The 12,803-nt window shown below is 37.2% G+C and overlaps 1 protein-coding gene and 1 long non-coding RNA gene across 8 annotated transcripts in view; one reads left to right on the top strand and one right to left on the bottom strand.

Moving 5' to 3' along the window:
- The window catches only part of LOC131138364 (gamma-aminobutyric acid receptor subunit beta-2-like), a 213,119-nt gene extending 206,586 nt beyond the window's left edge, over nucleotides 1-6,533 (top strand). For 6 of the 7 annotated variants that reach the window (XM_058087211.1, XM_058087212.1, XM_058087209.1 and 3 more), the window contains 3 exons: nucleotides 433-677; nucleotides 1,299-1,439; nucleotides 2,262-6,533. In XM_058087211.1, coding sequence (XP_057943194.1) covers nucleotides 433-677; nucleotides 1,299-1,439; nucleotides 2,262-2,612 — 737 coding nt within the window. In that variant the 3' untranslated portion in view covers nucleotides 2,613-6,533. The remainder of the gene's footprint in view (nucleotides 1-432; nucleotides 678-1,298; nucleotides 1,440-2,261) is intronic. The other variant, XM_058087210.1, reaches the window with a different exon arrangement.
- On the bottom strand, nucleotides 6,386-11,196 carry LOC131138369 (uncharacterized). The gene is made up of 3 exons (XR_009132083.1): nucleotides 11,073-11,196; nucleotides 9,854-9,958; nucleotides 6,386-6,445 (listed from the first exon to the last, which is right to left on the bottom strand). It is a non-coding gene; the product is annotated as an uncharacterized LOC131138369 (long non-coding RNA).
- Nucleotides 11,197-12,803: the final 1,607 nt, after the last annotated feature.

Below are 12,803 nucleotides of genomic sequence, written 5' to 3'. Positions count from 1 at the left end.
ACCTCTCAATCTATATGAGATTCAGGGAGCTTTCTTATGACCTTGTTTTTAGGCATTAAAATGTTCGGTCCTTTTCTGGTCGATGGTCAGCTGGCAGCTTTGTGACAGATGTATAATCATTTTGATGGTCATGCAACAACACTGTTATTTCATTGTGACTGTAAAACAGATGCAGATTTCTTGCATTACAACCAAGACTGGAGGAAAATTAAATGCAAGATCAATCTAACTAATCACCGTCTCAGCGGGAGTTGACTGCTAATGAACAAGACAAGGTTGACATTTAAATTTAAAAACAGGTCTCCCAATACAAGGATTAAAGTCATCCAGGTAAGCCGCTCAGTTTTACAGACGGACAGGATCAATAGTGGACAATTAGCAGGATATTTTGTTTCCAATCACTTTACCCTGATGATTTTTTTTTTTTTCCAGGTATTACTACGGTGCTGACCATGACGACCATCAACACCCATCTGAGAGAAACCCTCCCCAAAATCCCATACGTCAAAGCTATCGACATGTACCTCATGGGATGCTTCGTCTTTGTGTTTCTGGCCCTCCTGGAGTACGCGCTGGTCAACTACATCTTCTTTGGAAAAGGCCCTCAACGTCAGAAGAAGGCAGCCGAGAAGACGGCTATAGCCAACAATGAAAAGATGAGAATGGATCCAAATAAGGTAAGACCAGCAGTGGAATTCTGAGTTGACTATATCCCAAAATAATCATTTTCATGTAGTTAGTAAGAAATATATCATAGAAATGATGAAACTAGAAATAAAACACTGGTTATACTTTTGCTCCCATTGCGAGACCTACAAGGCGAATGTAAACAAAAAACATAGCCAAAGATTGGTATGATCAGCCATCTTTACTGAGTCATTTTGTTCTTTAATATGACCAATTTTGATAGTATCTGTGAGAACTACTCATATTGTGTGTCTTTACCACTATTTTTATGTGATGTCAGACTACTGCTTCTCGGCTAAATTGGGGTTGATCCCAGATTTTCAGATGTCAGATTTTCTGGAATGTAGCCGCCTTTGCTTTTGCATAATCTCAACCCAAAATTACCACTATAATAATGTGTACAGTGATGAAAATAACATATTACCGCTAATCCTATCAAATCAAAACAAGAATCCTCTGAGAAGCCGTTCACATAAGCTTGTGTCATTATTTGTGAACCGGAGGAACAATTATTGCATAAACTGCATGTTGCCAACTTAAAGCCGCCTACACGAGCAAAAACTCCATCCCAGTACTTGCTTGGTAACCATGGTGATCGTGTGCACTTGCAGTGGCTGGTGGGCAATGTTGTCGGCCGAGATGACACCTTGTATGCAAGGATGAAACAAAGGGAGCACGACGTTCATGACTCAATGTGGGAACCGATTTTTATGGACGATACTGCCATTGGACTCGGCGACCAAAAGAATAAGGTAAAAAAAAAAAGATGCCGTATGGACTTATTTTATGGGCTGCTTGAGGTTGCAAATATCTTCAGTCTGAAAGAAAGTAAATACATATTTTTGGTAGTTTTATTTTAGAGAGACACACATTTTTTTTTTTAATCCAGTTATGCAGTCGTCCCTCGAATTCTGCAGCTTCACTCTATCTTGGTTTTAAAAATAAATATATATAAATATATAAATAATGCTGTTTCATGGTTGAATATGTCAGATTCTTAGACATTTTTTGCTTTAATTGAGCATTTAAGGATAAAAACTGCAAAATGAGCTAAAATACAAATATAAAGCATTGATTGCCAAAACAACAGGCTTTTGTTGCAGGTTTGAATTATCTCACAACAGGCACAATAATAATAACATAGTAGTCATCATAATAATAACATGGTCTACTATCCATAATCCATTCTATTTATAGCAACACACAGGAGCATGAGTCTTATTTATCCCCTAAATTGCTTATTTTCTCTTATAATGTCCACTATATTGGGTAATACAAGGTCTAGTTGGCTATAATAATTCAAAAAAATCTAAGTTAGAAGACCGATTACAGAATAAAATAAACAAAATATTTGATTTATAAATGAGGACTCCTTTGCAAAATTTCACTTATCACGGTCTCAAGTCTCAATCAGTGATAAACGAGGGATTACTGTATATTAATGTGTATTTGATTGAGTCAAATAAGTATTTGGAAAAAAAATAACATTACAGATATTTTTGTTTTGAGGCTGTGACTTGGCAACTCAAAATGTCCATTCTCTGAAATATGCCAAACTTGATGTTTCCCTTCAGCAGATGGACCAACATGAAAACATTTTGCTGAGTACTCTCGATATCAAGAACGACATGGGAATTACAGAGCTAGCTCTGGGTCTCAACGACCCCCGGAACACCATGCTCACATACGACAGCTCCACACTACAGTACCGCAAAGCAGGGCTGGCCCGTCACAACTTTGGCCGAAACACGCTGGAGCGCCATATGACTCAGAAGAAGAGTCGACTAAGGAGGCGCACCTCACAGCTAAAGATCAACATACCAGACTTGACTGATGTCAACTCCATAGACAAATGGTCGCGGATGATCTTCCCAACTGTCTTTTCCTTCTTCAACATCGTTTACTGGCTTTACTACGTCAATTAAAAGCGAGGACAGCGGAGAAAATAACAGATCCGATATGTTGCTGATTTCTTTGATGTATTTCATGTAAGTATTTTATTTCTGTGTCTTCGAAAAACTGGACTGACACACTACAACCAGGACTGTACACATCATGTCTTGGAATGCCACATTTGCTGACTTACACATGAAAACCTTACAGAGGGAGGATAAAACAAAAGGTGCCTGTGATAAAAATCATCTTTTTTTAATTATTATTATTATTATTATTTGCAGTACAGTCAGTTATTGCCAAAATATATACATGTCAAATTTAGTACTCATTTATTATTGAGTATCAGGTCGTCTGAGATGTGTACTATTGCATTTTTTCATGTTATTAATAATTAATTCTAGACTAACATTTTGTAAATACATTTTTCAGAACACTATTTACCAACAAAAATAATAATATGCGTATGAATAAGCTTTGAAAATGTCATTAAATTAGACCAATACTTCATTCATTAGTATTTCTGTAAAGACAGCTAACCGCATACTAGAAGTGCTAATAAGTAAAGAACGTAGTTGCATAAAAAGCACATGCATAAAAGCACAAACCTCAGCTAATAACATTCATCTCTAACCTGATGACAAGACTGTGAATAAACCAGATCATTCATAGAACAGTAGGCTCATACAATTATATTATTTTCAAATATACAGTGTACTTTTGCATTCCGAAAGTGGAATTTTCTAAAACATTTTGCACACAAAGATGCTAAAAGCCATAGAGGCTGCACCATTGTACTCATGCCGCTGCTTAAAGCTCCTATCAACTCATACATCCGTAGAACACAACTGATTTGAAACAATTCCAACAAGTTCGAAAAATGTATTCAACTTTTTTTATTTACTTAAATATGTTTGGGGGCGGGGGGAATTAAATACCTCAGTGGGACTGTGATACATAAATGTCCACAATAGTGTACTTTTGTTTTTAATTGTACAACTATAAATATAGACGTAAATCAGAAACACTTTCCAAAACTAACATTTAAATCCGCAATATAGACATTGGCCCTTTGACTTGGTATGTTCGATGTCTTAGTGGGGATTCAATTTGATTCAGTTTTGGAAATTGTAGTCAGCTGCACGGTGGAGAGTGATTACCGCCCGGCCACCGTGCATGTGTGGGTTTTGGGACTCCGGTTTCGTCCCACATTCCAAAAACATGCTAGGTTAATTGGCGACTCCAAATTGTCCATAGGTATGAATGGGAGTGTGAATGGTTGTTTGTCTATATGTGCCCTGTGATTGGCTGGCGACCAGTCCAGGGTGTACCCCGCCTCTCGCCCAAAGACAGCTGGGATAGGCTCCAGCACCCCCCGTGACCCTCGTGAGGATAAGCGGTAGAAAATGAATGAATGAATGAATATTGCCAAAAAATAAATGTACAAAAAACACTGACATTATATATATATAATAATTTTTAAAATTAAATTAAATAAATTAAATTAAATAAATAGATTAATTACATAAATTAATTAAATAAATTAATTACTAAAATATTAATTTGGATGTATTTTGATTTCTATTAGTTTACATATTTTTATAAAAATTTTTAATATGAAAAATAATTTTATTACTGGGCTGCACGGCGGTCGAGTGGTTAGAGCGAAGACCTCACAGCTAGGAGAAATTGTCCATAGGTATGAATGAGAGTGTGAATGGTTGTTTGTCTATATGTGCCCTGTGATTGGCTGGCGACCAGTCCAGGGTGTACCTTGCCTCTCGCCCGAAGACAGCTGGGATAGGCTCCAGCACGCCCGCGACGCTCGTGAGGATAAACGGTAGAAAATGAATGAATGAAGTGACTAGTTCTCCTCCTTCGTGTCTTTAAGGGGTCAGGTCGATTTTGGGGTTTACCGAAAACAAGAAAGATGTGTTAATCCAGATTGTGTGTAAAGCGAGCACGTAATATTTCAGGTGTCTACGAAAACATAGCCACAATGCACCGCATGCAGATAAATGACTGGCATCCCAATCAAATTCAGTCACTATTTTATGTCTATAATACATTTTTAACTCAAACTAATTTCACTTTTGACCTTGGAGCCTTGGACCTGGTGTTTACATGCCAATCATTAGGAGCCTGACCTTGTGCTGTGTACGTTATTGATAGTTTAAACATCCCTTTTCTCTGATAAATGAGTTTATTGTATGGGTAAGTGAAAGAAAATGATTCAGTTGTACTAAAAAGTCATAAATGTTTTTTTAATAAATGAAGATGATTTTAAAGCCCATCCTGTTGATAGGTAAATTCTAGAAAAATATGTAAATATCAGATATAACATTACTAATCAATTGGAATATATTGTATAACCTCTGTAAATAAAAAAATAATAATAATGAGCTTCCTACAGAACTGAAAAAAACAGATTCCCAATATAATTTATACTGTATCATAAAAGGGAACGCATAGGCCGATGTGGGAAACAATGTACATAGTATATTTCACAGTGTCACTTTTTCTTCTAAGCTATTTTAGTGGAGGGTTTTTGCCAAAGCTGAAGATGTAATCATGAATGTAGTATTCTTTTGCAGCAATCTGTACCAGGAATCAGCCAAATCAAGCTTAACCTGTACCGACTTTTCACACAATAAAGTAACGATATACCATAGCAGCCCCCGGATTTGAACCATCTCAGGTCAGTGCGATGCACACTCCTAACGATATAACAATTACACACTAAAAAGGTCCCAAACACAGAACTGGCTTATGATGTTTCTGTATAGGAGATTTGTGTTTTGTTATTATAATATTGTTTACTAGCGTTTCACTGTATACAATACACGATGGACTAAGATAATGGTTTCAATCTAAACAAAAAGCATCCGTCGTTATCTAATTTAACTATATTTCACTTTAAATAATGATTATTATGAAAGAATAGTAGGGCCACACTGAAAAGAAAATATAATTATACGATGAAAACAGTCATAATGTTGTATTACAGGAAAGCCAATTTGAAAAAAAAAAAAAGTCTGAATTTTAGGAAACTGACCCAATATTCCAAACTTCTATAGATAGTTTTTCAATATATATATATATATATATATATATTCTCCTAATATTATGATTGTTTTTTGTCATTATTTTGTCACTTTTCGGTGCTGCCCTAATATTCCTTTGTAATTATTACCGTGTGTAGTACGGCAAAGTGTATTTTGAGTGATATAGCTATTGGTCAGTTTTATTTGTATTTTTCTTTTCAGTATACACTGGCAACTGGCATGTAAGGTCTACTTCAAGTTCAACACTTTAATATGTATTTGTACTTCACAGCATTTTCCTTTCATATATTTTTATACTTGTGTAAAAAAAAAAAAACAAACGGAAAGATTGCTCTTTGGCAAAACCTTGTAAATCCAAATTTCACATATTTCTACTATACGAAGTGACTACTGTATATTGTCCTTTAGGGGCTCTGAAAGTGGATTAACATGTATGCTCTTGAAAGCCTTTCAGAAACCCTTGTTTAAAAAAAAAACAAAAAAAACATTATTTGTGGTTGTCAATGGATTTAAAAATGGCTCTTGAAGTTTGTGAAAATGTTTTGGAACGGTCTCTGGGGGAGAAAGGACATACTGACATCCTAAAAGCCTAAATGACTCATCTTGGTGACAGTGTACTTTTTGCACACACTCACAGAAGAAGCCTTAGACTCGTGCTGCCCTGGACTACTTTTAATCCGAGCGGCGTCAATCCTTCTTACCTTCTCAACACCGTCCACCTCGACAAATCTTTGTATGTGCCCCTCACAGGAACATTCCCAGGAACTCAGAGCTGTACCCCCCCTCTTCAAAGATATGCCCTGTAAAAGCCAATGTCTGTCTTTACAATGAAAAAAAACATGGAAATGATATCATCAATAAATATTGTATACAGTCCCATGTGCTCATTGCTATGCCTGCAAATTCATCACAGTTATTGCTTCCATTTCCAGTGTTGTCATGACATCCGGTATGTTTTTCACATATGAAAACACAATACAACAATACAATGCACTTTGGTAGTTCCATACAAAATGTTCAGTCAATCCAACAATAACTGCATGTGGGAAAAATAGACATTTGATGTGTTTAAACTAAGGCTGTCGAGCGATTAAAATATTTGATCGTGATTAATCACACTGTCCATAGTTAACTCAAATTAATAGCATTTAATCGGAGATAGAAATATATTTTTATCTACAATAAGTAGGGGATATCTTTGTGGTAAACGTTTCCATGTGCAACTACAACGATTCAGAAAGGATTATTATTAAGATTTGCGACAATGCACCTTCCAGAAACTTCCGTTAATGAGTCATTAACATTGACAACCCGAGTTTAAACCCTAGGTACCTAGGTGTAAGACTTTCTAAGTCGTAATATTGTTAAAAACAGAGAAAACAAATAAAAATGTGGAAAATGTAAGAATGTTATCAGAATAAAGTCTAAATATTGTGGAAATAAAGTCAAAATTACGCAAAGATTTTTTTTTTAAATAAAAAAGTTGATATAGCTGATGGGGAAAAAAACAGCAGAAATGCAAAGGGAATTTTATGAGAATAAAGTCAGATAATGATTAAAAAATGTAATATTGTTGGGAAAAAAATATGTCATTTTAGTAGCATAGAGTTTAAATATTAAAAACAAAACATGTTTTTAGTCATAATATTCTGAGACGTAAACAAAGTCAAATAAAGTTGTCATTTTTCAAACATTTCAAATTAGGTTGGGTTAAGAGTTAAAAATGTATAATAGTATGGCTCTCCAAATTTCCTTTGTTTTTCATCCTGTTTTAAATATTGAGCAGAAATGGAGACAGAAAACAAGACTAAAGTAATTTGTATCTACTGTCACTGAGTTGAGAGAAGTGAGAAGGTACTGGAACACTGTCGGTATTTCTTTTATTGTCATTTAGACAGTCATACCTTGGCAAACGAGTGTACTTTTTCCTTTAGATGTGAGCCATTTCTTGGCTGACTTTTTGCTTTGAACTGCAAGATAAAATATGCTAATGTGTACCACATGTAAATTTTTTTGAAAACTCCAATGAGAAATACATGTACCGTTACACCTCTAATGTCACAACATACATTGACTATCTGCAGTAAAAGAAAGCAGTAGCCTGTCTTTACCCAGTAGGAGCAGGAAGTAAGGACCATAGTGATCTACCGTAAGTATTAATGGGGGATTTCTCCTTTTCTTTGACTTGTTTTTTTTTGTCTTTGACTTGTCTTTTCATGCTTTCTCTATCATGTTCTTGTTTTGCAGGTATTACTACCTGTGCTACGGTGTCTGCCTGCTGGATTTTTGTTCAACTTTTTCTTCCCTCCACCATAGCAACAAAGAGGCAAAAAAATTCTTATTAACAAGTCTTTTTTTGTTCCCCTCATTATCTTTTCATGTGTACCACTCTTGTTCACTCGCAAATCCTTTTGACTGCTCTTGTTTTGTTCTCGCCCTGCCGCCTTCTCCGTTTCATCACATTTCTATTACAATTTCACCAGTTTTTAAATCCGCCTGCTCTGCACCATGTGTGTTACTATGATGAAGGGGGGGGGATCCAGTAGCTGAGGGCTTGAACAAAGTGAGATTGCTCATCTGGTACATGGAGCTCCACTCTATTAAAACAAAATTCCAATGCTCTTCTTTTAAAAGGGGAGTCCATCCAGACTCCATAACAAGCAATTTGTCCATGAATTACTTTTATTTTACCTTGATTTTTTCAAGCCGATACAGATAACTTCCTGCTTCTCAAGACTGCTACCAAAATCAATAACAGTTAGATTTAATTGGAATTTACGCACACTTGGAGATGTTTATTTAATTTACCAAATATTACAGCATCACTAATATTGACAAAACATGCCGCTCAAAAGTACAAACCGTGCTTTGAGTGTGTTATGAGCCAACAAAAGTATCAACAATGGTCAAAGGGTTGGTCATCCAACGGCATTCCACGCGGCTGGTAAGGTTCGATGCGTTGAAGCACCTTTTTCTTCCACCCCATCGTAGAATGTTTGCTAAGCATTTGACGCAACTACCATGCAAAATGTTTGATTTGCATAATTGCGTTGGCAAAATTTCTACATACACACAATAAGGACTTGGCTTGTACCCCATTGAGGCTACAGCACTGGAGGTAGCAGAGATGAGGATGCTGAGGTTATCATTGGGAGTGACCAGGATGGATAGGATCAGGAACAAGTACATCAGAGGAACATTACGTGTTAGAGGCCTTGGAGATAGTCAGAGAGGCCAGACTGAGATGGTTGGGACATGTCCAGAGGAGAGATAGTGAATATATTGGTAGAAGGATGCTGCATTTAGAGCTGCCAGGTAGGAGGCGTAGAGGAAGACCAAAGAGGAGGTTTATGGATGTAGTGAAGGAGGACATGAGGGTAGTTGGTGAAGACAAGGGTTGGATGGGGGGATTGATTTGCTGTGGCGATCCCCGAAGGGAAAAGAATCACCATGCAAAATGTCTTCCTATGAAACAGTGAAAAAGTCCCATTCAGCTCATAGTTGTCCCATATAAAGTGAACTTAGTGGAAGTTAGGCCAGATTGGAGAAAAGGAACCCAGGTTAACCCACCTACGTATAGCAAAATATAGGATAAACTTGCTTCATTGGAATATTCATCCATCTAGCCATCCATTTTCTTTACCACTTATCCTCACTGGAGCCTATCCCAGCTGACATCAGGCGAGAGGCAGGGTGGCACCCATAATGATTACCCATAAATCTGCATGTATGGATAATAAAGGCAAGTAGAATGCAACAGACTGCACTGTCCATCTGTTTAAACTGAGAAGATTAGTCACAGTTATTAGTACCAAAATATATCGTGCCCATGTGTTTGAAATAGCTGTGCTGTCACCAGGCAACAATACAGAGAGAAAAACGTGAATGATTCACAAATACAATATCAACACTTGTTTACAAAGAATTGGACAGCAAGGATGGAACTTAAATCGACGGTCAAACATAAATGCTTGCAAATGGGAAACCAAAAAAAATGTATGGCGAACGCTCTGTAATAGATTTTCTTTCATCAGAAAAAAAACATAACTTTGACAAATATATTTTGCTTTTGTGACAGCCGAAATATCAAAATAACTATACCACAACATAAGCAATACAAAAGAGGTTGTTTTTTTAACATCAAAATAGCAATTTATTTACAAATATAACACCAGGAACTATTGACAATTTTCATATTTGGAACTCACCTATGTGAACGACTGGTTAGCATGTTGGCCACACAGTCAGGAGATCAGGAAGACCTGGGTTCAAATCTCCATTTGGGCATCTCTGTGTGGAGTTTGCTTGCCACCCTAAAGAGGATTCACGATCACTGCCGAGCTATCAAATGCACTTCTGCCACCTTGTGGCGTTTTTTATTATGGTTTAAAATTGTTCTGCAGTGAAAATACTATAGTGGAGAGTTGCATCATCACCTTGTTATGCCTCTTTGTTGGGATTGGGCGTTATAGTTTATCAAAACATGTTTGGTATTGAATCAGGACGTACCCTGCCTCTCGCACAAAGTCAGCTGGGATAGGCTCCAACATACCCCACCACCCTAATGAGGATAAGCGGTATATAAAATGGAAGGATGGATGAGTTGAATATAAAAAAACATGCATTCCTGCCCGCTTCGGAAAAAGTTAAGACATCCCTCTACTAACCAACAATTTTATTTTAAATAAAAGCAACAATTGCTACGGAATAGATTTTCCTTCACTGAAATTGGCTTCATTGTTTGAGATGTGATGTTTTGCCTCCTGGTTGTGTTTTAATGCTACTGTTGAAATGTTTCCCTGCTCCGACGCAAGCTTCTGATGAGTCCGACTGACATGACACATAAGATATGGAACGTGTGATGTAACATGACAGCGGTGCATTAAACCAGCATGTTTTCGAGCACCGAGGTCAAAGAAATCACCCACAGTGGTGGTACAAATTGGCTGATCAAACAAACGGATACATCCATACGCTTTTCTAATAACTGTATCTATTTTTCAGAGAAAATCAATCTCTGTCTGTGCTGCAATATAAGATGCCATCCATCATCTGCGAAGATCCTTTCATTACACACAAGATGATGACGATGATTAAGAGTTATGGCCTTTTCTGTGATCCTTGATTTATTTAATATTCACCTCAGGTTAGCTCATATTTAATATGCAAGGCAGAGCCATTTGATATATGTACAAGACAGTTATGTTCCTACCTTCACTAAGTGATTCATACATTTTGGGGGCTTTTGTTTAAAAAAAAAATCCATTTTCAGGTTGAACATCCATTTTTCAGAGTGATTTGCAAGTGCAATCCTCAAGCCTAATGGCCCTGTAAATGTGCTAAAAGATTCTTATGCCCTAATTATGCTATTTTTTTTTTTTTGCACAAAATGCTTCATATGAACAACAGCAATCAGGGAGGCTCTACCTGTCATGGTGCGGCTTGTCAGAGTTGCGTTGCGACCCCAGGATGCAGAGATGAGGACCAAGTGCAGGTAGAAACTTAGTTTAATGAGTGATGCAATGCAGCAAAACAACTAGCATGTACAAACAGAAAAAGGCCAAAGTAAGGAGCACGCACCTGAACTAAATAGACATCACTGAAATGGGAAACAGGTGCGAGGGATTAATGCAGAGCGACAGAAAACAGGAAGTGTTGAAGAATACAAAATAAGGGCATGAACCAGGAACTAAGGCATGAAAGGAAACTAAATGAACTGTCACAGAGGCTAACTCCCACATCGTGACACTACCTCCTAAATTGTGTACTTATTTATGCATGAAACTACTTTCTACTACCAGTTTACACAAAACATTTTGAAGAAAATGGAATTGTGGATTGAACCATTCTGCAGTCTCAAGCCACTCAGTCCAGACTGTGAAAAGCTAAAAATACAGTCAGGTGGTTTCTTTCTAGATCTCACCCTTCTATAAGGATATTAAGGATAAAAAATGCATGCATGCGTGGGTTTTCTCCGGGCACTCCGGTTTCCTCCCACATTCCAAAAACATGCTAGGTTAATTGGCCACTCCAAATTGTCCATAGGTATGAATGTGAGTGTGAATGGTTGTTTGTCTATATGTGCCCTGTGATTGGCTGGCGACCAGTCCAGGGTGTACCCCGCCTCCGCCGGAAGTCAGCTGGGATAGGCTCCAGCATACCCCCATGACCCGAGTGAGGATAAGCGGCATAGAAAATAGATGGATGGATGCATGTGAGTCCCCTAAATGTGTGTACATCAGGGGTCTCAAACTCGCGGCCCGCGGGCCAGATGCGGCCCGTGAGACGCTAGTTTGAGGCCCCCACCTTGATACCAAAGTTTAATGTTGAAATAACAGCTTAAAGCTGTGTGCACACCGGACACAATTAACATGATTTTGACCCGCCCATACTGTTACCCCGCCCTGTTTTGCTTTGGATTAGCAATGAAGCTAAAGGCTTATGACGCTGGGTAAAATAAATGCAGGATATGATTTGGAATAAAACGGAAAAAACACGTCAAGATAAAGCATGTCATCAAACATGTTGTTAAAGTTACGACGCTGCTGGGTAAAATTATTAAGTTTCATTAATGTTCATGTTAAAGGTTAAATAACTGTTAATACTGTACATTTGAATCTGAAAAAAAAAATTCTCTACCAACTGTATGTGGTCTCTTACGTTTTTCTTATTTGCTGTTTTATTATTTTACTTATTTATTACTGATTGATTGATTTATTGTCTTTATTCTTAATTAGTTTTTTTTAATCTTATTTTTTGTATAGAAAAATAAAAATTGAGATATTTGAGAACAGTGGAATGTTTTATCAGATATTTTGGTGTGGAAAACCGGAACCAAAGTACTGAAAAAGTGTAGGGTATAGCAGAAGCAAAAGCATTGAAGATCGTTTTTTTTATTGATTTTTTTTTTCCAGTTTTTAATAAATGCTTTTTGGGTTTTTTTTTTGAAAACCTGATGCGGCCCGGCTTCACCCAGAACCTAGCTCCGGTGGCCCCCAGGTAAATTGAGTTTGAGACCCCTGGTGTACATGCTTATTCTAAACACCCTAAAGTTACAGTGAGAGTCATATATTGAGGTTTAATAACAGCGCCACCATGTGGTGTATTTATTAACCTAAAACGTGCGTAAAACATACGTCATATCCCCAAAGAGCACGG

The sequence above is a fragment of the Doryrhamphus excisus genome, chromosome 11 (assembly GCF_030265055.1).
Source record: "Doryrhamphus excisus isolate RoL2022-K1 chromosome 11, RoL_Dexc_1.0, whole genome shotgun sequence".
Classification (NCBI taxonomy): Eukaryota; Metazoa; Chordata; class Actinopteri; order Syngnathiformes; family Syngnathidae; genus Doryrhamphus; species Doryrhamphus excisus.
Note: the sequence above shows the minus strand (reverse complement) of the source record. Positions and strands in the feature narration are given on the sequence as shown.